The sequence below is a fragment of the Schistocerca serialis genome, chromosome 12 (assembly GCF_023864345.2).
Source record: "Schistocerca serialis cubense isolate TAMUIC-IGC-003099 chromosome 12, iqSchSeri2.2, whole genome shotgun sequence".
In the NCBI taxonomy this organism is placed as follows: Eukaryota; Metazoa; Arthropoda; class Insecta; order Orthoptera; family Acrididae; genus Schistocerca; species Schistocerca serialis.
This window is the reverse complement of record NC_064649.1, coordinates 4,693,519-4,720,424: the sequence shown is the minus strand read 5'-3', so window position 1 is coordinate 4,720,424 and position 26,906 is coordinate 4,693,519. Positions and strand designations below refer to the sequence as shown.

At 38.2% G+C, this 26,906-nt stretch overlaps 1 protein-coding gene and 1 long non-coding RNA gene across 7 annotated transcripts in view; one reads left to right on the top strand and one right to left on the bottom strand.

Moving 5' to 3' along the window:
• The window catches only part of LOC126428329 (uncharacterized), a 120,900-nt gene that overhangs the window by 26,229 nt on the left and 67,765 nt on the right, over positions 1-26,906 (bottom strand). For all 5 annotated transcript variants that reach the window (XM_050090267.1, XM_050090264.1, XM_050090268.1 and 2 more), the window contains 2 exons: positions 26,182-26,492; positions 21,748-21,936 (listed from right to left, as the gene is read on the bottom strand). In XM_050090267.1, coding sequence (XP_049946224.1) covers positions 21,748-21,936; positions 26,182-26,492 — 500 coding nt within the window. The remainder of the gene's footprint in view (positions 1-21,747; positions 21,937-26,181; positions 26,493-26,906) is intronic.
• LOC126428331 (uncharacterized) overlaps positions 1-26,906 on the top strand; it is a 190,628-nt gene that overhangs the window by 154,676 nt on the left and 9,046 nt on the right. The window lies entirely within an intron of this gene.

Genomic DNA, 26,906 nt, shown 5'->3' with positions numbered 1-26,906 from the left:
AATAGCTGGCATATTTCATTTTTTTGGAATTTGGCCCACTGTTACTTACACTTTCCAAAATAGTCTGTCTGTTTTTCACAATAGTGTTCAATGTAGATACCGGTAGTCCTAAACTATGTGCTAATGAAACACATGTTCCACGAGCGTCAACTCTTTCCAGAATTTTGACTTTTCCTTCCACAGAAAGGGTTTTCCTATCTCTTTGGGCAGTACTTGCAGTTTTCCATCCTAAACTGCGACAGAAAACAACAGTGTGAAAGAAACAACTAACCACAGACTTCAATCACTTCACACAAGGCTACGAACACACTACATGGTACACACAAACAAAGCAACAAATACAAACTCTTCACATTGAAGTTGTCGAGATCAGCTGTGTCGACTGAAATCGACTCACTTCGGCTGTAGGCACGGGCTTGTCATCGCGTTGCCGACATTACACAGTAAACAACACTGTACAATGCGTATATGTACCATAAAGGAAACTACTGTATCTAGCAAGTTAGGAATACTGGAAAATGGATATCCTCTGTATGCTATCATTATTACAGGGTGAAGTTAATGCCGAAATGATGCGGATACAATAAATTAAGGGTACTACTTATTGTAGCACACAGTACTGACAGATACAGTCGGTATTGACTCGAAACAAATGAATGTTCCTCAGAAGTTGCGCATTCTTCCGTCTTCTATCACAACAGTTACTCCCATCAACCACCACAGTGACCACACCAAGTTGTGGTTGACAGCAGCAGGATAGAAATCACATTTTTTTCTGACTTAAGATTTGCTGAGTGGAGCAAGCACCCTGGTGTCATGAAAGTTAAACGTATAACTTATGTAAACACTACTTGAAGGCAAATGCTGTGCTTGTGTCATCTGGGGGCTGAGGATTAGCTAAAGAATGGGGAGGGTAATTTTTTGTTGCGGATTGAAATTGGCAGGCCTGTAAAACCATTAAAATGTTTATACATTACAATGCATTACTGTGCAGCAGTTATATTCCATTTATCTTGTGGAGAGGCATTGTCAGATGTGGAAAAAAGTCAAATGTGTGTATTTATTTGCAATTTAATGACCTGGCCCATTATTGTAAAATATTATTGTTATTACAGTGCTAATACAAATTAAAAAATAACCTAAATACTAATTTTAAGTGTTTCTGTGAAGATACTCTGCAATGGACTACAAGGAATTATCAACAGAAAGTTCCAGCATGTTACCTGCATAACTTCAGTGTGCTCTGGGGAGTTGTCGAATACGTGTGTGTCCACCTATCTGGCACCTTTCAGCACTAATTTTAATGCTTTGAAGTCTTTCTGGAGATTTTTTTTTTCTTGGCTTTGGGTTCTTCTACTTTGATTCTGATATATCCGTAGTGCCTAAAATTTAACATATCGGCTTCTTGTACTTGTTCATTTGAGAGGACTGTATTTATAGTTTGTGCCGTTATCTTGTATCATATGCAATAATTTAATAATAATCCATTTGGGTTGAACTATACGCAGTTATTTTCAAATATTTTATTACCTGTATCTTCACTGAGGGGGCTGATATTACTTATTGCTATACGTGTATTATTTGCAAAAAGGACAACATTTGTGTTTTCGGAAAAGACAAGACAAAGAGATATATATACTAGAAAAAAAACAAGGGTCCCAACACAGAACCCTACGGAACACTGTGTCTGGTTGTAAGAAATCTTCTCGACATTCAGTTCACATCAAATGGGGGATAAAACTCTAACATTAATGCCGTCGTCTTCATCGGGAGATAATTGCCTGCTGGGAGTGAAGTCTGCTTCCTTTATAGTGGTGTCATTGGTCTAGTGATGTCACTTGGATATCAAACTTCTATTTGCAGTTCTGTCAGCTAAAAAGTGGGATTCACACTGTCAAGTATAAAAAATACGCAAATAGAGCATTCCATTTAGACCAATCGTTACTGCCATTAGTTTCCCACTTACAAGCTGGTGAAACAAATGAAGAAGTTCTTGGTGCCTGAAGTCAACAACTGTTACTGTCACAGCTGGAACTCTAAAACTTTTGTTGAGATAATTAAAGGCATACAGTCGGCCATGAATGACATTACAGTGAGCCTAGATAAATAAATGTAAATGTCGTGTGATTAGAGCCTCCTGTCTTGTAGACCGTTCGGCCGGGAGCAAGTCTTTTGATTTGACGCCACCTCGGCGACTTGGGTGTCGATGGGGATGAAATGATGATGATTAGGCAATACGACACCCAGTCCCTGAGCGGAGAAAATCTCTGACCCAGAGAATATCTCTGACCCAGCTGGGAATCAAACCCGGGCCCTTAGGATTGACATTCTGTTGCGCTGACCACTCAGCTACCAGGGGGCGGATGGTGAACCTAAATGTGGTGTCTTTATTTACACAGGTAGCAATAGCATAAGCTCTGTAATTTTTAACTGGCTACTTTCCGCCTTGTGCTCTCAAATGTATTCAACATGTCTTGATGCTACTTATTTTCTGTACAGTAGGATATACTGGTTGGTTATAATTAAACTGAAATGTTCAGAGTGCTGCAGTGCGAGTTGTATACACTGGAGGAGCTGAAACATTGTGGGTATGTTCAATAATCGGTATGCTCACATGGTCGCTGAAAAAATAATAGTTCCACTTTCTGCACCAGGTGAAACTTGGTGTTGTAAGCATTCAGAATTTGTAATGTTTCCTGCTTTGATGTCACTATGCTGTTCGTCACTTGATGTCACGTGTTAATTTCTTTTGTGAAGCAACTGTTGGTGTAACGGGCTAAGAAGCTCGAAGTATTCTGTACGAAATGCAATGGCTATTGAGAACAAAGGGTGTGTGGTGGTGGCGGCAAAGTTGTTTTATGAGAATGGCAGAATGGCTAAATCTTTTGAACTGTTGACCACGGGTGAGACAATTTCCATGACACAGCTTGAGCACTGGCTGCTGATTTGAGGCATGTGCTGCACTGCATAAAATAATTGCATCCTTCTATAGCCCACCAGACTCATCTGCTGATGTAACAAAAAACTTTAGAGAAAATCTCAGTTCACTCATATGTAAGCTCCTCAAGCGTACTGCAATCATCGGTGAAAACTTTAATCGTCCAACAATTACTTGGCAAAATTCCAGTTTAATAAATGCATTCTCTGAAAACTACCCATAAACAGTTAGGAACACTCACAATGGAAATATATTGGATCTAATGGCAACAAATAGATCTGACCTCTCTGAGGATGTCCGCATCGAAATTGGTTCAGTGACCACGAAGTGGTTGTGGTAACAGTGATTACTAAATTACAAAGGACAACTAAAACAAGCACAAAGATATGTATGTTCAGTAAACTAGATTAAAAAAATTAGTAGTGGCACACCTCAATAAGGAATTTGAAACTTTCAGCACAGGGCCAGGAGCATGTAGAGAAACTAAGGCTCAAGTTTAAAAGAATAGTTGACCAGGCACTCAACATGTATGTACCCAGAAGAAAAGTTCATAATGGGAGGGACCCTCCATGGTATACTGTCACTGTAAAGAAACTTCTAAGGAAACAGACATTACTCAGTAATAGGTATAAATTAAAGCATAAGACTATAGATAGAGAGATGTTGAATGAATATGTGATACTTTCAGTGACTACCACGGCAGAATGTTGTCCAGTGATCTCTCACAGAACCCAAAGAAATTCTGATTGTATGTAAAGGCTGTTAGTGGCACCAAAGTTAGTATCCAGCTTCTAATGAATAAGATAGGAACTGAAATTGAGGGTGGCAAAGCAAAAGCTGAATGATGAACACTGTTTTTAAATGTTCCTTTACAAAGGAAAAACCAGGAGAATTGTCTCAATTTAATTGTCGTACCACTGAAAGGATGAATGAAATAAGTATCAGTGTCAATGGTGTTGAGAAACACCTGAAATTGTTAAAATTCAACAAAGCTCCATGACCTGATGGGATCCGTGTCAGATTCTCTACTGAATTTGCATCTGAGTTAGTCCCTCTTCTAACTATAATATAGCATAGATTCCTCAAACGAAAAAATGTACTAATTTCTTGGCAAAAAGCACAGGTCACACCCATCTATAAGAACGGTAGTAGAACTGATACACAAAACTACTGTCCAATATCCTTGACATTGATTTGTTGTAGAATCTTAGAACATAATCTAAGCTAAAACTAATGAGGTACCTTGAACAGAATAACCTCCTTAATGCTAAGCAGCATGGATTTCAAAAACATCTATCATATGAAACCCAACCTGCACTTTTCTCACATGACATACTAAAAGCTTTGGATCCATGCAGTCAGGGAGATGCAGTTATTCTTAGTTTCCAAAAAGCATCTGTCTCAGTACCACATCTACACTTTTTCTCAAACTTGCATTAGTTTTGTGAATCAAATAATGGTACAAAAATGTCAGTGTCAAAAAGGAGAACAAATAAAAAACACTGATAGGCCAAAACAAATGTACCTTTAGAACCACTACATATATGATTGGCCACCACAGCCATGGAAATGTGAAATTAATTTACAAGTATAGGGGCTTTTAATCAAATTAAACTATATGGTTCCAGCGATCTTTTCAAGTCTCAAACATCTATGATGTATACATGCAGACTGAAATGACATATGAAAATCTGTGCCGAAACCAGGATTTGAATCCAGGACTCCTGCTCAGTAGGGAGATGTGCCAAGCACTACACCACCCCATCCCGGCACAACTCCTCCTCAGTCCAAATGCCCGAGTTTCAGGCAGGATCCCCATTTCGTTCAATGCCGAGATGCTATTCCAATGTTGTTGGAGAGCCTCTGCAGTGCTGTTTGAGTTTAGGTGTAATACCTAGTGGGCTGAGGCGTGACTGGGAATTTGGACCGAGGAGTGAGATGTGTAAGATGCTTTGCCACAGAGCGCATCTGTCTGGTGAGCAGCAGAACCAGGTTCAAATCGGTACAATTTTTCATTCATCACTTCAGTCAGCATACATACATCGTATATATTTGAGACTTGGAAAGGTCTCTGGAACCACACAGTTTTATTTGATTAAAAACATATGTTTCTCTTCTACTGATAGCTTCGTATTTACTCAGTTACACTGGAATTCCTCGGAGAAAACAATTACCTACTGTCAGAGTTTCAATAGGTAACATCTCTGTGATGGTCTCGTACCTAATAAATGATACTGTGATGAAACTTGCCACCCTCTGTCGGATCTTCCCTCTAAGGGTCCCAGACTGACGAGCAATACTCGAGATTGGTTTAATGAGTGTTTTTCAATTCCCGATGAATGTCAGCCTGACACCTGTCTATCGGAAAATTTGTTTTATGCCACCATTCCACTTTAGGCCATTCCAAGTGGCTACTCACAAATATTTTATGGTAGTCAGCTGCCATTTCCAGTCATCTGTCACCGACAGCGTGATCCCACAGTAGTGAATTTCTTTGCCTGTTCATGAGCGAGTGCCAGTCTCTATAACCTATACCAGTCACACCTGTGTGTCGTACTCCATTTTCCTACTGTCTTCTGGCACAGAAATATCCTACAGACGACAGCACCATCTCCAAATAACCTCTCACAGTCTCCGACATTATCCACCACACTGTTTACACGCAAAGTGCAGCTATAAAATATCGGGACTCGGGCTGTCGCAGCAGAGTTAGTACACACACACCAAACATTGAGCGACCGATAACTGTGAAGCCTTCTCCATCAAAACTGGTATTTCTGTCATCTGTAGACAAATCGGTGTGGCTGTTGCCTTTGTTTTTGTAGGAGCTGTTATTCTGTTTTGCCAAAACAATGATAAGTGTAATAATAGAGCAATAAACTGTCACAAAGTTTCAAATGAACGATAGAAAAACTGCTACTTAAACCTATCATTTACTAAAAGAAGTGTACGGCGAAGACAGTTTATCGCATATGCGAGTTTATGTGTGGTTCATGCATTTCCGAGACTGCTAAGAAGACACTGAAGGTGACTGACACTCGGGACGCCCTCTGACATCAAGAAAACGGTTAGAAGTATCGAAAAAGTAGGTAATCGATTCAATCTGACTGTCAGTCAAATATTTGATCTATTGCTGAAACTGTAGGAATTGACAAAGAATGTGGAAGGAAAATTTTACCTAATCAACCTAACACGAAAAAGGTGGGTGTGAAACTAGTGCCGAAAATTACCACGAATGAACAAAGGTTGTGAAAATGTTTGTACTGACATTTTGAATACCACTGAAAATGATCTTAATTTCTGGGAAAGGGTTATAATATGCAATGAATCTTTAGTTTTCACTTGTGAGCCACAAACTAAGTGCCAATTCATGCAATGGGAGGGACCAACTTCACTGAGAGTGAGAAAAGATCGAAAGAGCAAATCGACATTCAAAGCAATTATGATTGTTTTTCTGATATTCGTGAAATTGTGTCTACCTTCACTGGGTTCCAATACGTACAATTATTAATCAACATTACCACGCTGAGGTTCTTGCTCAACTCTGTGAGAAAAAACGAAAAAAAGGACTAATTGTGGATGAACAAGTCATGGGTTCTGAATCAAGACAACAAACCAGTTCGTAACGATTTGTCTGTGAAGAGGTTTCTAGTGAAGTACAGCATTTCAGTGTTAAACTGTCCGCCTTATTCACCTAACATAGCACCACATGAGTTTTATCTATTCCCCAAGGTCGAATCTGCATTAAAAGGAACAATATTTTAGTCTGTTGAAGCAGTGAAATAAAAAAGCAGCACGAGTATGTAGCTTTGTTTACATACAGTTGCAACTAGGCCTAATTTTTGTAATCGCGTTTTTCTTCTTTTCAGTAATCTAACTTACTGTCACTAAAGTAAGTTTGTTTACATATGATTGAGACTAGACCTAATCTTTCGTAAATGTGTTTTCCTGTTTTTTGTAATTGAATTTGACTTATTCTGGCTAAAGTAAGATTTTTACCTTGAGTGAAAAGTGCCCGACGTGCCGTAGAATTGTTAGCTACGGGGTTTGGTGTGATGGGTGCAGTAGTTTTTTTACATTGGGGTGACTGTAGCGGCATGGGAAAAGGGGAACTGGATCAGACTCTTCAGTGGTTCTGTGGGAGATGCAGTAGAGATAGGAAAATAGTGAACAGGAGTGGAAAATTGCTGCCCTTCAGGCACAGTTAGAGCAGGCTAGGGAATATCTGAACAGGTTAAGGAGGGAGAAGGGTAAAGAGAGGTGGGAAGTGGCAACAGGTAACAGGAGTAACAGACCTAGAACTTTGTCAGGCAACTTTGTGTGAATGTGAAGAATAAGTTTGACCTGTTGCTTCAGTTAGAAGCTGATGAGCCTCAGACAGAGGTAGGTGTAGAGAGGGCACAACAAACTTCCAGTAGAAAATTGAATAAGAATGTGGGGAAGTCAGCAAAGAGAAAGAAAGTTTTGTTGTTAGGTAGTTCACATGCCAGAGGTGTAGGCCAACTTTTGCAGGACCAGAATACCAGGTCACAATTTTTTTTTAAAACCTAGTGCAGGTGTGGGTCAGGTGACACAGGATTTAGGTTCACTCTGTAAAGATTTTACCAAGGAAGATACCGTGGTTATTCTGGGTGGGCCAGGCAATAGTATTGACAGAGCTCCTGGGTACAATATAGAGTGTGACCTGGCAAAGATTGCATCAGCAACGAGACATATCAGTGTTGAGTTTGTGTCTGTTCTGAGATGCCATGACCAAACTCATTTCAACTCTTCTGTCGGGAGAGTTAATTTGGAGTTGGAACAGCTACTTGGGTTGGGTGCGGGGTCACATATTGGTTTGGTTCCTGTTGATTCTCTCAGTAGGTGGGATTATACTAGACATGGCCTACACCTCAACAGGAAAGGGAAGGATAACCTGGCTGGGCTAATAGCAGGAAATGTAAGGCGGGGGGAGGGGGGGGGGGGGGAGGAGGCACTGCCAGGAGTGGTAATATACCAGTGGTCATAGGTGTTGGAGCAGCACCTTTTTTAGACTAGGTAGGACAGAACGAAGTCAAGTTCTGAGAGAAGTAAAGATTGAAACAAACCTTCACTTTGATAAAGAAATCAAACAGCATAATCCTGCCACATTGGATCAGTGAACACAGCTGTTGGTTAAAAATTTACAGCAATCAGCAGAAATTTTATTTCCACCTCATTTCATCTCGGTAAATGTGAAATGCCAACTATCTTTAGTGCATCAAAATATTCGAGGGCTTAGAAGTAAAATTAATGAACTACTTATGTGCACTGATGAGTTAGAGTCATCGAACCCAGTTGATATAATCTGCCTCTCTGAACATCATGTGACCACTGGTATAGATACGTTAAACCTTACAGAATTTAAATTAGCCTCCTACTTCTGTAGGCAAAAGATGGAGAAAGGAGGAGTTGCCACATTTGTTAAAAAACAGTTTTAAATTTAAGAATATTGACATTAATAAATTTTGCTTAGAGCAACACTTAGAAGCATGTGCAACAGAGATAGAATTTCATAATAAGTCCTTTATAATAGTAGCCATATACAGAGCACCTTCAGGAAATTTCAACCTGTTTATAAACGGTCTTGAAGATTTATTATCTCATCTAAAATTTAAAAAAACAAAGAACTAGTGGTTGCTGGTGATTTTAATATAGATGTCCTGAAAAACACTCTCAGTGAACAGTTACTGAAATCCGTTACATTGTCAATCAGTTTAATTTCTACTGTAAATTTCCCAACTATGGTATTCAAATGTCATAATATATTTATAGACAATTTTAGGCAACTAAGCCACATTACAAAACCAGTAGTAAATGGGCTATCTGACCATGACATGCAACAACTAACATTAAATTTTGAAAATTGTCAGGGTAAAACATCTGTCAGAACTGAGTACAGAGGGCCAACAAAACAGTCAAAAACTGAGAAATTTAGGAGATTGCTCAATGAAATTAATTGGATGGATGTTTACAGCATCCAAGACACATATGGAAAGTACAAAACATTTATTAATAAAGTTAGCACCTTATTTGAAAATTTTTTTTCCCCTGAAGGTAACTCAAATTAAGCAGAAGTCTAATAAGAAACCATGGATCACACAAGGGATAAAGATATCATGTGAGACAAAAAGGAAACTCTATCTGATACGTAGGGACACCTTTGATACTAGCATTATCACTCATTACAAAATATTGAAGAAGGTTACCCAGAAATTTAAACGCCTGCATTATGAGGAGAAGATAAATACATCCAGCAATAAAATAAAAACAGTATGGGATATAGTTAAGTCAGAGACAGGTAGGAACCAGGAATGAGGAGGAACAAATAGCTGTAAAAATAAATAAAACCCTGGTAACAAACGCATCTTGTGTTGCAGACTATTTAAGCAGGTATTTTGTCTCTGTTAGTGATAGCATGGGGTTGTCAGGTTCAGTAAATAATGCAATGGAATAACTGAGACCAGTGCACACAAGCAATCTCAGTAAAATGGAATTGACACTTACTTCACCCAAAGAAATAGAATCCATCATAAAGTCCTTGAAATCGAAACATTCTAGTAGTTATGATAACATATCAACAAAGTTAATAAAAGAGTGCTCATGTGAGCCTAGTCATATCTTAAGTTATTTGTGTAATCAATCACTTGTCACAGGAACATTCCCAGACTGGCTTAAATATGCTGAAGTTATACCTCTGCACAAGAAAGGGGACAAAGAAATGCCTTCAAATTACTGGCCAATCTCACTTTTGCCAGCTTTTTCAAATATCTTTGAAAAGGTTATGTTCAAGTGTCTACTTAAGCACCTTAGTGAAAATAACATACTGTCAAAGTCACAGTTTGTGTTCTTATATTGAGAAAGCTATTTACACTTACAGCGAAAATTTCCTTAATTCATTGGACAACAAATTAGAGGCAATTGGCATATTCTGTGACCTGTCAAAGGCATTTGACTGTGTGAATCACAGCATTCTTTTAAGTAAATTAAAATATTATGGCATCAGTGGTAGTGCTGCAAAGTGGTTTCAGTCATATCTTACTAATAGAAAACAAATGGTGTCATTACATAACACTTCAGCAGTAGGCAATCAGACATCATCTGACTGGGAAGAAATTACAAGTGGTGTTCCCCAAGGTTCCATAATAGGTCCACTGCTGTTTCTTGTGTATATTAATGACCTGTCATCTGCTACATTACCAGATGCCAAGTTTGTCTTATTTGCAGATGACACAAACATTGCAATAAATAGTAAATCAAATATAAATTTAGAAAGGGCAGCTAATCAAATTTTTACTGACATTAATAAGTGGTTCATAGCCAATTCACTGTCATTAAACTTTGAAAAGACCCACTATATGCAGTTCAGAACTTCCAAGAGATTTCCTTCTGGTATGTGTATAAAATATGGTGACATGGAAACAGGAGAAGTTGAGATTGTAAAATTCTTGGGATTACAACTTGATAATAAATTCAGTTGGGAGCAACATACTAACGAACTGCTAAAGCACCTAAACAAGTCTGTGTTTCGAATGTGAATGATGTCAGACATAGCAGATATAAATATAAAAAAAAACTGGCATATTTTGCTTATTTTTACTCCATTATGTCATATGGTATCTTATTTTGGGATAAGTCCACAAACAGAGAAAAAGTTTTTAGAGTACAGAAGCATATAATAAGAGTAATGAGTAGAGTAAAGCCAAAAACATCATGTCGAAACCTATTCAAAGAATTGGGCATATTAACCACAGCTTAAGAAGCTTATTATTCCTTAATGAAGTTTGTTGTAAATAATACATCTCTTTTTCCAACTAACTGATTCGCACACTGTATCAATACTAGGAATGAGAACAATATACATAAAGATTTAAAATCACTTACTCTCGCCCAGAAAGGAGTCCAGTATTCAGCAACGCATATTTTCAATAAGTTACCAGCAACCGTTAAGAGTTTAGTTTCAGACAAGGCACAATTTAAATATAATTTAAAAGAATTTTTGGTGGCCAACTCCTTCTATTCCATCCATGAGTTTCTCAACAAGTGCAGTGGAACATTTTAATGAAAATTTATTATACTTTAATTTTTGACAATACTTGGTTGTAACAGCCAAGTAACTACCTACTGTGTGAATGACGGATGTATGGAAAGCAGATGTAAGTCTTAAGTCTGTAAATAGTGGAAGTTAAATTTTAAATCTTGTACATAATCTGACTGTTTTTAACAGAGGATCACTGAAATGAACAATTTACTTTAATTTTTGACATTACTTGGTTGTAACTAGCAAATGTCTGAATGATGGATTTAATGAAAGCAGATGTAAGTATTAAACCTGTAAATATTAGAAGTTTAAATTTAATTCATGTACATAATTTTACTGTTTATTGACTGAGGGTCATTAACATTAATGAAACTCAAGTTTTTCTAATTACATTTTTGTAATGTGTTTATCTGACATGTTCCACACCCAGGAGGATTCCCTCTTTTATGGGTCTACGGAATGAATAATTAATCTAATCTAATCTAAAAGAGTCATCGAGGAGTACATAGAGGAAGACTTCCAGCACTGTTCACATCAGCAGAAAATTCACATTGAGCATTGTAGGGATAAAGGAGGGAATATATTGTGAGTGACAATAACTATTTATGTGTTTTTGAAATAAAATGTTTCAAGCAATAGTCCTGTTATTTTATAGCCACATCTCATATATACTGTAAACAACAATGACCCTATGACATTCCCTTGGGGTACTCCTGCAATTATCTTTCCTATTGCCAATTTTATTCTGTGAAGATCTCTGTAACAACAGTCATGTTTACAGTACTTTGCTACTTGTCTTGCAGCTTCAAAACGAACACTTCTACTTATCACATAGATAACGGAACCTTTCAGTGTCTGAATTCAGTTAATTTATAGCAAGAGTAGATAATGATGTGTGTTATTCATTTTCATTGAAATTAGCAAGGATTTCCAAATTATTGCTTTATGATAGATGAGAGATTGTTGAATATCACACTGCAAAAGAACGTAACTCCATTCTAAACCCTGAAGGCGGAGGAAAAGTCTACACAAAAATTATTTTTATGTCTCGTAATGTGACTGTCAGCAGAAATTAAATTTTATTGCAAGCAAGGGGGGGGGGGGGGGGGGGGGGGAAATCTATTAAGGAGTAAGTGAATTGAGAAATGAATATAAATACTGCAAGAACCTGAATAAGGCTTCTTTGTTTACTTTACACAATATTCTTATGCACTGGTTTTGCTGACGTAATACTTAATTAGTTTCAGGTTCACTGCCCCACATACACAATAGCCAACACACTTGTATCAAGGACAACAAATGAGAAATACTTCTAAGGGCATAACATGATGAACTAAGCTTCTTGCTTTGTTTGTCTGTGTGTTGACCCCATCTCAACCTGGTATTCAGATAGCGGAAATGAATTTTTCCCTGTGTGTTTCATTTCGAGTACGATCATTAGTGACTACTCAGAGTTCTAACACGTTTTTTGGCTTGTCTGAAACTGCAATGTATCAGTGTTTTCGAGGTAAACACAAAAAGAAGGAAGGAACACTAGTGCGGAATGTCCCTCAGTGTCTTACAACACTAATAGAGAGGACCACATTAATGGACAGTCGATCCCAGATGCACAGACATCATCACCAGTCTGTATCCTGTTATAACATACAGGTCGGGATTGATCTATGAGGTCTTGAATATCTTATTTGTATCTGTCTGTTGGTATGGAGAAATTGAAATTTCAGGCATTTCTTTATATACTTTTGCGTGATTAAGTTCTGACGCTATGCAAAGCTGTCATTTAGTTACGTGCGATTTGCAATCTGTTATGTTTTATTTTCTGGTAATAAATCATATTTTTTCTGATTACTGTTAAAATATAATGAAGATAAATGTTTGAGGTCATTTGGAATAATATTTTAATAACTATGTAGATGACATGACATCATTCTTTTACTCTTACAAAAAAAGTGTTAACTGTGCATTTATGAACGGTCAGTGTCGGGATCAGTGATTACGATTCGAGAAATAATTGATTTGATGAAGTTCAATTGCACACAATTGCGTGGGGCGAATTATGACCTTGGAATTGACTGAAGATGTATGCAGGTCAATTTCGTGACAGGCTAGTAAGCGTCGTGATTGTGTCGGGGTATCAAGACCTCTTTTGCACCGCAGACAGTTTGCTTTAAACTCACGAGAATACAATTTACACAAATTCTTAATTATTGCGAAAGGGTAGAATATTTGATGGTTATCCCACTGTTGATGGGCCGTTGTGGAGGACGTGAGTTTGGATAGGAAGATCAATTTCAAAATCCAGTATAAATCCTGTTGATCGATGTAGCCTAGCAACCCAAAAGCTCATACATGGTTATCAGCAGAAACAGTGTACTATTTTTCATGCATACATTTACACTCTACATCAAGGTGTGAATGATTTGTGGGTGCGAAATAAACATTTGAATGCATTTGATTATTTCATGAACAGTGATATTTTCTTACAGTGGTGTAGAGCCTTATGTATTATTAATATTGGGACAGACTGGTCGTAAGTGCTCTTGTTACAAGTCGAGTTTTGGGCCTGATTAGCAGTATCTGGTTCTTAGAGGCTCAAAGATTAAAATCACACTTAAATAATGCTGCATCAAAACCCACTACCTTTACACTATATTAAGCTAGCTATTCTGGAATCAGATGGTACCATGGGCGTGTAGTTGTGTGTTGTCAACAACAAATAGGTAAACACAAACATAAACATTTCTCATGCTCTGATAAGGAGAAAGAAGAGACGACAACAATGACATACATGTATACATGTGCAAATGGTATACGTGGCGCCTCACAATACAACACGACATTACGGTATATGCGGCGCCTCAACAAGTGTCTCGATCATGGAGGATTTGCTGCATCGAGTCAAGTGCCATACGGATTCACGAACCCTGGAGTTGAAGAACACTGTAGCAGCCAGCAAATCAGCCCAGCAAAGGAGGCACACTTCAATAATAAATAACATTAGAATTGAAAAAGGAATTTTGATAGCAGTGATGTTGGTATATATTGAAAAGTGTATAATGTAGTACTGAATGATCGTGTCAAAACGAGCCAAAAGAGTACGTGATAATGTGCAGTAGAGTATGGAAAAGATAAGAGAGAGGGAGGAAAGTGATGATGATACAGATGATGTCTCCAATGACCCTAGTATGGAACAGTAGACGTGTACAGATGATCATACTGTTATTGATTTAGAGCTATCAATAGAACTAAATACAATGGCAAGTAGGATAAGCAACGTGGAGAAACAAAGATATCGAGTTTCCATTGGAAATATTAATAAAAAAATGTTCAATATGTTAGTATCAATAAATACTCAGATGGGTTTGATGAATGTAAGACGTAGTTCGCTAGAAGAGGGTAATAAGCACTTAAAGGAGGACAATAAAAAGTTAAACAAAAAATTTGAGGCCAAATTTGATTTGTTAGAAGGGAAAATGGATTCGTTTTAAAGTAAATTTAATACCTTTGATCAGAAATTGGAAAATACTAAGAAAGAATTAAAGGCCAACTGGGAGACCCAGTTAAATGCACAATTTAGAGAACTGGACTTAAAGTTTTCTGACACCTTAGAACATCAACAGAATAAATTAATTACAAAAAAATCACTGATGTAGAAAACAAATATGAAATAGTTTCGAAGAGTTGTGATAATCTTTCCAACAGGATGGCAAAGTGTGAAAGTAGTTGTTTCAGTATTAATGCACAGATAGAAGACCTTTCAAAACAAATAGCAGAGTTTGAGTCGGATGTGCTCATAAGGGGATGGACAAATATTTAGTAGATCAAACTAAAAGGCTTGACGAAGATCTATCTGAATGGACAGAAGTAAAGAAAAACGAAATTACAGATAAGGTCAAGACTGCTATTGAATCCCATCAAAAAGAAGTTACCAATGAACACCAAAGTAGTAATGATGAATTAGTTAAGCTATTCACTAGCGAATTTCAGCTAATTAAAGACAAAATAGTTGATGAGTTCCCTAAATGGCAAAAGGAAACCAATCATAAACTATCGGAGTTAGAACGAAAATCATAACACAATTTGTTCACTGAGGACGAACGTTCAGAGAGTAGGTCGAAAAACAACTGAGTTTGTGATGATCCAAAATGCAACTGTTATGAAAATCTACAGTGGGATGTTGATGATTCTTTTGGGAAAGAATATGATTCTTTTGGCCAGTGAAGATATTTGTCTTCCTTAAAGGTGGAGAATAGTATTTTCAAAAGTAGGCAACTCTCAATATTCTCCACTGAAAAGAACAATCTGCACCCGAAAATTTTTATCAATAATTTCAAAAGAATATTTCTGCACAGCTGGTCAGAACACGACAGACTTCAATTTATAGTATCCAAAATTACAGGAGAAGCAGCATTGTGGGCTGCAGAAGCAAGCGATTGTGGGCTGCAGAAGCAAGTGAAAGTTGCAACACTTGCGCTGAGTTTGAACAACTTTTCTTAGCTAAATACTGTGCACCGAGTAAACTGGAGAAATTACAAAAAGATAAACCTCAACTCGAATATTTTAACAGCAAAAGAAGTACTTTAAGGCAATACTTTGAAAAGTACATAAATAAGGCATGATATTGGAGTGATCCGATTTCTCACAAAGAAGTGATCAGAAGTTTGAAGGGAAGGTAAGGTTGCCCATCCATAACGCGAAAAATTAATAAATGTTTCTGATTATGACATGGAGCAATTCTTATCAGTAGTAGTTAAATGTCTACTCACCCTCGTAGCAACTTGCTTAACAATCATAATAATAATTTGACCTATGATAATAATAATAATATGGAAAAGAATGTCAAACACACGTCACAAGATAAGAGGACAATCTCAGTCCTATTGTTACAATAAGAATAATAATCATAATAAATATAAAAGAGATACTTACTGAGCTAAAATAACGATTGAGGTAATGTTAACCAAGTAAATCAGATTAGTGCAATAAAGCCGAATTGTAAACATCGATATGGAGACGTGAATGTGCATAGCGGTAATACCAATAAGCGTAACATGTATCCGGAGGATGATCCTAATTGTATTCGACCATGGGAAGATAATCCGAAGCATAACGTTCGTTGGGATGATGGAAAAAATACTTCGAGTCCTCATCAAACACAGGGAGGCTTACCAATGGGCGATGGAGCATCAAATATGCGACATGATAGGCATCATAACTCGGATCATACTGTATGGATCGTGGAAGTACATGAACCACCACCTATGGCACAGCAGGAGAGATTAAACTAGAACTGGTCACCGAAAGCCTTCCTAAGATGACTGGAAAGGAGGAGGAGGGCAGGCATCATTTTGAATTCAATGTACCAAGGTGTAATAATGATATGGATAGAAGGGATGAATTAATTGAAGAAAAACCTAATGTTTCTAACAAGTGCAGACAGATTTTACAGGCAGTAATTCCAGCAAGCATAAATAATGCTAATGTCGAAGTATTGGTTGATACTGGAGCGACCATTAGTGTCATGACACGGGACTGTTTAAAACAGATAAGCCGAGGAGTAAAAGGGCTCACATTTCCTGTCACAGGATGTACCGCGGCTGACGCATTCAGCCCACAAGCGCAAAGAGTCTTAAAATAGGTATGTGTTGATGGGGGGCTCAAATAGAAAGCACATTCCTTGTTGTTCCTAAAATGACAGTACCATGTATTTGGGGTTTGGACTTTTTATGTGAGACCGGTGCAATCATTCATTTGAAGGAAGGTGTGTGAGTATTTAATTCCAATGGTAATGTTTTGACAGCCACAAAGATAAAGGACAGAGAAGTTCCCAACCAATTTTGTCTGAACTTAATGGTGAATTATGTCGGTATCAATCATGAAACAGTAGATGATATTTACCTTATAGAATGTTCCAAAGAGATGAGAAATAAAGTGTTCAGGAAAAGGTTTTGGAATCAGAATGTTTATCTGTGATCCAAAAGGACAAACTATACTACTTGTTGGAGCAATATTTGCCAGTTTTCAGTAAACGGCTGGGTGTGATTAAAGATTTTGAATACACTATAAAGACATATCCGCATAAACCATTTTGTCGTACATCCTATTCTATACCTTGGACAAAGAAATAGGTAGTAAAAAAAGAAATCAATATAATGTTAGAATGGGGTATTATTGAGCCCTCAGAGTCTGAATTTAGAAGCCCCTCTTGCCGGTAATTAAACACAACGGTAGCATCACATTGGTGTTAGATGCAAGAGAGATAAAGTAGACCCAAAAACTTAGAGGAATTGATGCAAAAATTTTATGGTGCCCGCTTGTTAACTTCTTTGGACGTGCGTGGCTCATACTGGCAAATGAGAATGTCGAAAGAATCTAGAAAATATACTGCATTCATTTTTGTAGGCCGGAGTTACCAGTTTACAGTCATGCCATTTGGATTGAATATAAGCGGTGGTGTTTTTATATCTGCATTGGACACTGTACTTGGCAGAGACCTTTTGGATAAAGTTATTTTATATGTTGATGATTTGTTAATTGCCTCTGAAACCTGAGAGGAACACCTGGATTTATTAAGGAGAGTTTTTGCAAGATTTTTTGAGTACAGAGTTACTGTAAATTTGAAATCCAAGTTTGCTCGTAACCAACTGAAATTTCTTGGACATATAATTACTCCTGAAGGGATAAAACCAAATGCTAAAAAGAAGGATGCGATTAACATATGTCCATATCTGAAGAATAGAAAAGAATTAATGTCTTTTATCAGCTAGGTTGCTTTTTTCCGACGATTTTTACCCAATCAGCTAGTCAGCCAAGACAGTTTGTTACAGCTATAAGAAAAAATGTCGTGTGGAAGTGGACGACCAAATGCACGCAAGCTTTTGATAACATTAGCAATGCGTTGGTCAATGCTCCACTGTTGCATCATCCAAAACTTGAACAAGATTTTTATATTGCTGCAGATGCCTTGGAAATGGGATTAGGTACTCTTTTCCAGATGACGATCTGACAGATATCAATACAGTCAAAATAATTTGGTTTGCCATCAGAACACTTTGTAGCTGTGAACGTGCATATTGTACTACTGAACTGGAAGTACTGGCTGTAGTCTGGTCCCTTAGAAAGTTTCGCTATTTTGTTGACAGAAAGAAGATTATCATATACTGTCACCACAATGCTTTAAGAATGACAATGAATGCAAAGAATGAACAATTGACTTTAAAGTCATGAATATATCAATGAGATATTGTGAGAAGCAGATTTCGCAGCTATGTAGAAAGCTACAACAGCTACAAGACGATGATATATTGTGGAAGCCCATTAAGGATGCAGTTGAAAGTAGAATGATGAGTCACTTCAAAGAACAGCATCAGTTAAAATCCAGACTGTCATACAGAAAAAAAGATGAAGATAATGATTGGAAATTTTGTATTCTGAGTGAATACTTGGAATCACTAACACGGTATACTCACTTAAAATGGGGTCCTTTTGAGTCCACAAAATGTACAGCCAAATTAGTGCAATACTGTTATCATCCAAATTTGGGACATTTAGCTATGGATATTCTCAAGAAGTGCAAGATATGTCAGAAGGCAAAACCCATAAATTATTGTCGTAAGATGGAACTACACCCGATAATTCCACAGCAGCCTTTGATGTTGGTTTCCTGTGACGTCTGTGGACCGTGCCCTATGAAACATGGACGGTTCAAATATGTTTTGGCATTCTATGATCTTTTTTCAAAATATGTGAAATTACATCCTTTGAGAAATCTCCACATGTGACAAATGTTACGCAAATTTATTAACAACAATATAACCGGGCTTGGTAAACCTACGATGATTTTGACAGATAACGCTGCATATTATACAAGTAAAGTATGGACAGACACTATGAAAGAACAAGGATCAAACATATTTACATCTCACGATTTTACCCTTGTGACAATCCTGTTGCAAGAATATTCTGAGAGCTAAATCAATTCCTACGTACGTACATACCGAACCAACATTATAAGTGGATCGACTGAATTTACGAATTTGAAAAGGTGTGTAATGACTTACCTCACTTATTGACAGGCTATTCACCCAACCAAATAGTACTTGGTGAAAGTAGCTTGCCAGAATCGTTGAAGGAATTACCTCAAATGGAAGGAAAGAATATCAAGAGAGAAGGTTTACGAAAACCTGAAGCACCAAACACGATTCAGATCTCACCAAACGAGATAAACTGAAGACTGTTAAAGGTCTGAAAAGGGATTTAATCGAAGTGTATTATGTACCATGTCTATATATCAACTGTTAGTGAACAGTTAATACAATTAAACAATTGTAACAGAAAATGAATAACCTAACCATATTGCAGAAGTCATAGGAGTTTTAGCAAACTACTGTATTTAGAGAGAAATTCTAATTAACTAAAGTGCCGGAGCTAACTGAACAAAAACATCATAGAAATCAGTAATAGTGTGAAAGGTACTCACATTAACGCTAGGAGTTGATTATTTCATAAAGCACCAAAGATCTTCATCCAATAGCTTCTTGAGGAATACTCAGCTACAGTAAACAATCGACAGCTGATCAGTCCTTCAAAGCATGCTCCTTGCGCGAAGTAACAGATGAAGCTCATGCGTACCAACTTGTGACAAACAATATCGTGTCATAAGTCAACTATTACACGTACGCTACTTCAAAATTTTAATGAAAGCATTGTTTTGACATAAACATCACTGATTCTCACAATTAATGCAACAAGAAAGTTTGTGGACAACTGTGATTTAATGTACTTTAATGTTGCTAATCCAGTTGCAGTGTGAGTAACATAACTGCTTTCATCAGAGATGAATTTGCAATACACTGTACAACGACAAAGGCAATATTGAGATCCGATGTGTCATCTAACCTGACAGCAAGAGTGGCCGATTTGAAATTGGAACTGGGAGAGGAAGACAATGACCAGGTTGTATCCAGCCAACTATGCAATCTGATGCAGGTCGCAGCCTTGGGCGTCAATCGTCGAAACTGGCTGTGATCCCTGCTTTGAACAGTCTGCTGGGGAACTGAGGACTTCATTCAAGAGAATGTGTTGTGAGAATATGTGATGATTTTTCAGAATGTTTCTGATACAACCCAATAGACAGATTTGTAATTTATTTAAGGGCATTTTGTCTAGGCCCACTCATTAACCATAAAATTGTTCTAACATATATGTATGTACTTATTGAGTGAATAAGAGTGTGAGTGAATTCACAAGGACAAGTACACCATCCTATCAAAATACACAACAGATAGTCCTGTTCCGCCTGGAACCCTCTTCAAGACATCACTGTCCCAGGGGCTGTATAACATTACAGGTCGGGATTGAACTATGAGGTCTTTAATATCTTATTTGTATCTGTCAGCTGGTATGGGGAAATTGAGATTTTGGGCATTTCTTTATATAGTTTTGCGTCATTAAGTCCTGACGCTATGCAACAAGAAAGTTTGTGGACAACTGTGATTTAATGTACTTTAATGTTGCTAATCCAGTTGCAGTGTGAGTAACATAGTTACATGCAATTTGCAATTTGTTACGTTTATTTTTTGATAATAAATCATATTTTTTCTGATTACTGTTAAAATATAATGACGATAAATGTTTGTGATCATTTGGAATAATATTTTAATAACTATGTAGATGACGTGACGTCATTCTTTTACTCTTACAAAAAAAAGTGTTAATTGTGCGTTTATGAACGGTTAGTGTCGGGGATCAGTGATTACGATTCGAGAAATAATTGATTTGACGAAGTTCAATTGCACACAATCGCGTGGGGTGAATTATGACCTTGGAATTGATTGAAGATGTATGCAGGTCAATTTCATGACAGGCTAGTAAGCGTCGCGAGTGTGTCGCGGTATCAAGACCTCTTTTTGCGCCGCCAACGGTTTACTTTAAACTTGTGGTAATACAATTTACGCGAATTCTTAATTACTGCGAAAGGGTAGAATATTTGATGGTTATCCCAGTGTTGATGGGCCATTATGAAGGACGTAAGTTGGGACAGAAAGATCAATTTCAAAATCCAATATAAATCCTGTTGATCTAAGTAGCCTAGCAACCCAAAAGCTCATACGTGGTTATCAGCAGAAACAGTATACTATTTTTCATGTACACGTTTACACTCTACATCGAGGTGTGAACGATTTGTGGGTGCGAAATAAACATTTGATTGAATAAAAGGAAAAATATAAATAAGTTTATTCATATATTTTGTTATTTAATGAACAGTGATATTTTCTTATAGTGGTGTAGAGCCTTACATATTATTAATACTGTGACAGTCTGGTCGTAAGTGGTCTCGTTACAAGTCGAGTTTTGGGCCTGATTAAGAGTAGCTGGTTCTTAAAGTCTGAAAGATTGAGTGAAGAATAAAATCACAATTAAATAATGCGGCATCGACACCCACTATCTTTATACTATTCTGGAACCAGGTGGTACTATGGGTGTGTAGTTGTGTGTTGTCAACAACAAATAGGTAAACACAAACATTTATCACGCTCTGATATCGACGAGAGAAAGAAGAGGAGACAACGACAACATATACGTATACATATAGTAAAGGTATACATGGCACCATACAATACAACATGACGACGTCACGATATACTGTGATCATGATAACAGATTTTTTGTAATGATCACTGTGCAAGTGTGGACAAGGAGAGGTGCCACATAGAAAAGAAAGTGTGATACTTAATCTGGTGGAACTCACTCAAACACTGCAGGAACCAAGTGTCGGACATTCCAGTCGGTGACAACGATGAGGAGCTGCCGCAGGTTGTGGAGCTGCCCCAGGGCGGTGAACGCTTCTGCGGCCTCCTCGAGGCTCACATTCTCGTAGCAGATCAGCTCGAGTTGCTGCAGCGTCTCAGCACAGGTGGGCAGCAGCGGGGCAATACTCCTGCGGACCAGAGCAAAGCATGGCTTTAGTCAGTTAGTTTATTTCATACATCATCTGAATGATTCTTTTATCAAAATGATGTGGAACTTATATATACAGCATATACACGAGTATTGTTAACATTAATGAAGACATTATTATTTTTAATCATCCCTATGCGATTACACTTTTTTTTAAACTGGCTACCAGTTTTTAAGTAAAAATTCAGCAATGGAATAGAAGGAGTTGTCAGGAAAAATGATTTTAAATTATACTTAAGCCTCAAGTGGGTGTGCCTATGTAAAAAGTACGCCAATGATGAAAAACATTGCATTGTACTATTCCACTGTTGTTTTACAACTGTGAGCCCGTATTGGTGGAATCACCAATGCTTCAGCTAATACTGTGATAAGTAGTGTTGTCATACCTCCAAGTGAGCAGCAGCACTTTAAAATAAAGAGATAGCTTGGTGAAAAAAAAAATTATGATCTGTCCCAAGACAATGATCCAGATTCCAAACTAGCAGCACAATCTCACACTGAGGCAATTATCTGCGAGATAATTAGTAATCAAATAAGTGGTTGGCAGGGATATGATGCAATTGCACTGGTTGATGTTTAGAGTGGGTGATAGCGTGGAGTAACACTTGTACATGGTAACAGAGAAGTCTAATAGGAGTTTATTTTATTATTATTTAATTAAACAGTGATATATTTCAAATAATGTACGTTCATTTTATTGGTTTTTAATTAAACTAAGACTAAACTGTAATTTTGCTCTTACAAGTTAACCTTGGTAACATAAAGACAACTATTCTCGACATGTGTACAAAAGGAGCATTTGCTACTGTTATGGAAAACGGCTTGCCCACACGAGGGTTAAAACTTGCTTTGCTACCTGTCAGATATTTTATGTTAGTGGGCAAATGATCAAATATTTTCACTGTTGCATAGCGAACTCCTTTATGAGCCACTGATGGCTTTAACAATGGGTAATACTGGGTTGTAGTTATGGACATCACTGTTCTTCACGAGTTGTGATGGATTATTTAGGCCCAATGTCATTAGTGAACATATATGTTGTGACAGTGCAGTTAAAATGCCTAGTTGCTTGAAGAGATACCTACATGACATTTGTGGGTAAACATCAAATATTAATCCTACTACTCGCTTTTGTACAACCGTAACTTTCTTTTTACAAGATGTGTTACCCCCAGAAAATTATTCCGTGTCACACTATTGAGTGGTAATACGCAAAATATGTCAGGAGTTCATACGTTTGTTTCCAAGATTAGCAATTACGGTATACGAAGAGTAAAAGTAGCTGAACTTAGTTGTCTGAGCAGCTCAGAAATATGGTTCTTCCAATTAAAGTTTTCATCAGTACATAAACCTGAACATTTACAGCGACTCCTGCTCGTGGGCTGCATCAATTGCTGGTATGACTATTTGTTGTACAGAACTGAATGCGGTGTGTTTTTTCAAAATTTAGGTAGAGTCTATTTTCAGAGAACCACTTAATAATTCTTTGGGAAATATCATTTGCCAACTCTTCTGTTGCGCTCTCTCTAATGTGATTTATTATAATATTAGTATTATCTGCAAAAAATCCCAGTTTTGATTGTCAAATGTTAAGCGGACGGACATTCACATATATAAGGAATTAGAGTGGACATAAAATTGAACCCTCTGAAACTCCGTTTGTGATTTTTCCCCAGTCACTAAAATTTTCTACGTTTCCAAATTTGTCTGAATTATTCATCACAACCTTTTGCATTCTGTTTGTTAAGTACGATTCAAACCAGCTGTGCCACAAATTCCATAAAACTTGAGTATTTCTAAGAGTGTGTCATAATCCACACAATCAAAAGCCTTGGAAAGATTATAAAAAATACGGACTGACGAGGTGTACGACTAAACACTGTGACCCAACTCTATCGAATTCACCTTTCTGCAACAGCCAAATGTGGCATGTGAGCATTCTATCGACATCAATTGCTTCCTATTGAATGATTAAACTTAAAAAATTAATTGAACAGAAACAAATCTGTGCTATAGTGTTTATACATTCAGAGAAAGCTTTAGACATTTTTTCATGGAGTATACTGTTTACTGTTCTGAAGACAGTGGGGATAAAACACAGCCACCTTATCATCACCTACACCGTACATCTCACTCCGACGACACCCCGCATACTCACCTTCCACATGCTTCCGAAAATCCACAACCCCAACCACTCTGTTGGCCCCATTGTAGTTGGCTGTTGTGTTCTCTCTGAAAGAACTTTTATTCTTGTTGACCGTCACCTCCAACCAACTGCCTGAAACCTACACTCCACAAAGATACGGACCACTTCCTCCATCAAGTTTCCATCATCCCCACACCTTTATCTTCTGGATCCCTACTCATCACCGTTGATGCCACCTCCCTATATACCAACACCCCTCATGCCCACAGCCTTGCCACTATCAAACATTACTTCTACCACCATCTTTCAGATTCCAAACTCACCACTTCATTCCTTATAAATCTCGCCAACTATATCCTGCCCCACAACACTTGTCCTTTGAGGGGAAGGTATACAAACAAATCTGCAGCACAGCTGTGGGCACCCGCATATCACCCTCATATGCCAACCTGCTTATGAGCCAGCTAGAGGAAACCTCCCAAAATTCCCAAACTCCAGTCTGGCTTAGGTTCGCGGATATCTTCATGATCTGCACTCACAGCCAAGACACTCTATCCTCATTCCTTTACAACCTCAACTTCGTCTCTCTCACCCACTTCACCTGATCATCCTCAACCCAGTGTGCCACCTTCCTAGACATTGACCTCTTCCTCTCTGATAGCTCCATGTACATCCCTGTCCACATGAAAACCACCAACATTACTTGCATTTCGGCAGCTGTCATCCCTTCCACACCAAAAAATCCATTCCATATAGCCTAGCCACCTGTGGAGGAACTATCTCCAGTGACAAGTACTGGCTCAGCCAGTACGAGGAAGGCCTCACAAAGGCCTTCAAACGCAGGCAATTCCCCCCCCCCCCCCCAACCACCTCCCCCAAATCCTGTCTACAAACAGATTTCCCGTGCCATATTCTGACACAGGCCCAAAGAATCCTAGTCCACACCCCAGCCATTCCCACTGCCAACCCCTTGGCCTGTGGCAGACCAAGGTGCAAGACCTACTCAATCCATGCACAAAGCACTTCCTATTCCAGTCACGTCATGGGTTTATTCTACCCCATCAGAGGCTTGGCCACCTGTGATGTCAACCATTTATCTAGCAACTCTGCTACAAACACTGTACAGACTTTTATGTCAGTACGACAACTGTTGTCGTGAACAAAGTTGACCACCCGGTGGCACAACATGCAGCTGAGAATAACGTGCTAAATTTCAATGACAGCTTCACAACCCGAGCCATCTGTATCCTTCCAACCACCAGCAGCGTCTCTGAACCGTGCCGATGGGGTAAAAATCTACTCTTTTGGTAATATTGTTATTATTTCATCCTGGATTTTCTATTGTTCAGTAGTTTAACTAAACATTAACACATTTGATACATTACATATGACCCTTAAGCTGTATATCAAAGTTCTTTTTTAACATAAAAGTGATGTATTTATACTGGGTCTCCGTCGACACCGTCGGTAGCGCTTTTATTCTGAGCCACCCGTGACACCAAAGACTCGGGAGTGCCAAAGCATACACACAGCCCGGTACAGCAAGCCAACGGCGTGCATCACACGATTGCTCACTGCTGCCCTCGTTACGGTGCACGCACCTTTCTGTACAAACACAGGCCGAGGTGCACACAATCTGCTCCTGTAACACGATCATCCTTAGCTGCTACAAATATCCACAGAGGACCAGGGGATTTGATATGTGGCCTTTTAAATTACATAAGCTATCCTTTTCTAATATTGTTGATATTTCAATCTAAACTTTCCACTGTTTGAAGATGGCAAACACTTGGAAAAACCTGTAACACAAATATTTTTCATAAATCTAAGAGATCGTGACATAATAAATTATTATAGAAATGTTTAAAAAGGTTGCTAACTTTCAACTGGCAATATGACAATTTTTTAAATAGAGCTCTGCAGCTAGTTGTTAAACTGTAAGCCGTAAACGATTCAGGTGAGTCTGGCACTGAGCTCAAACACCAGTACGAGAAGATTGCACCTATAGTGAATGTTTGCAAAGACATGGCAGAGGTGCCACAGATTGATACGGGACGAGTGCTACGAGTTTAGACAAACCTTCCTTCAACAGACGTCCACCTCATACGCAGGCGCTCCAGCACGCATCTGTGGGAACTGACAAAATACTCGGCATCTCGAATCTGGTAGCAAATGCTGTCCAAATTCAAGTTGCACAAATGGGGGCAGACGTCAGCTAAAATGTGCAGAGGTATCGCCATCTCCGTGTTTACAAATCCGTACAGGTGCAGCACTCGCAGGTCTGTCAGTCGTGCCATGGCCTCCAGGAACCTCACGTCCTCGCGGAGACCCCTTTCGGTAACGGCCAGCGTGCTGATCTCTTTACAACTGGTGAAGAGGTTGTCTGCTTCCTGCGTCAAAGGGGGGTGGATGTCAGTCGGGCACATAATATGCTGCAAATCATCTACAAAACTAGTACGAGAACAAAAACAAAGTATATCTTGTATACACAGTACAGGTCTATCAAAACTGCGTAGCTTCAGGAATCGAATCATCACACGAGGAAGGAAAAACAGTTCAGACAGTGCAGAATTACACAGAATGCTTTGTTAAGAACAGCTGAATTACTGCAAATTAGAATTTGGAAATAATGAAAAAGGGGTTTTTGATTGTTTCAGGTCGTACTACCAGGGATCACAGCAACATGGCTTCGTATTCTTTGCTGGAGGCAAACCAACACTGTGCCAGACAGTGCACTTATTTAGTCAATGGCGTCCGACCACAAGGAGATAATACCATTTTGTTCTCATTCCCTTTGGTCACTT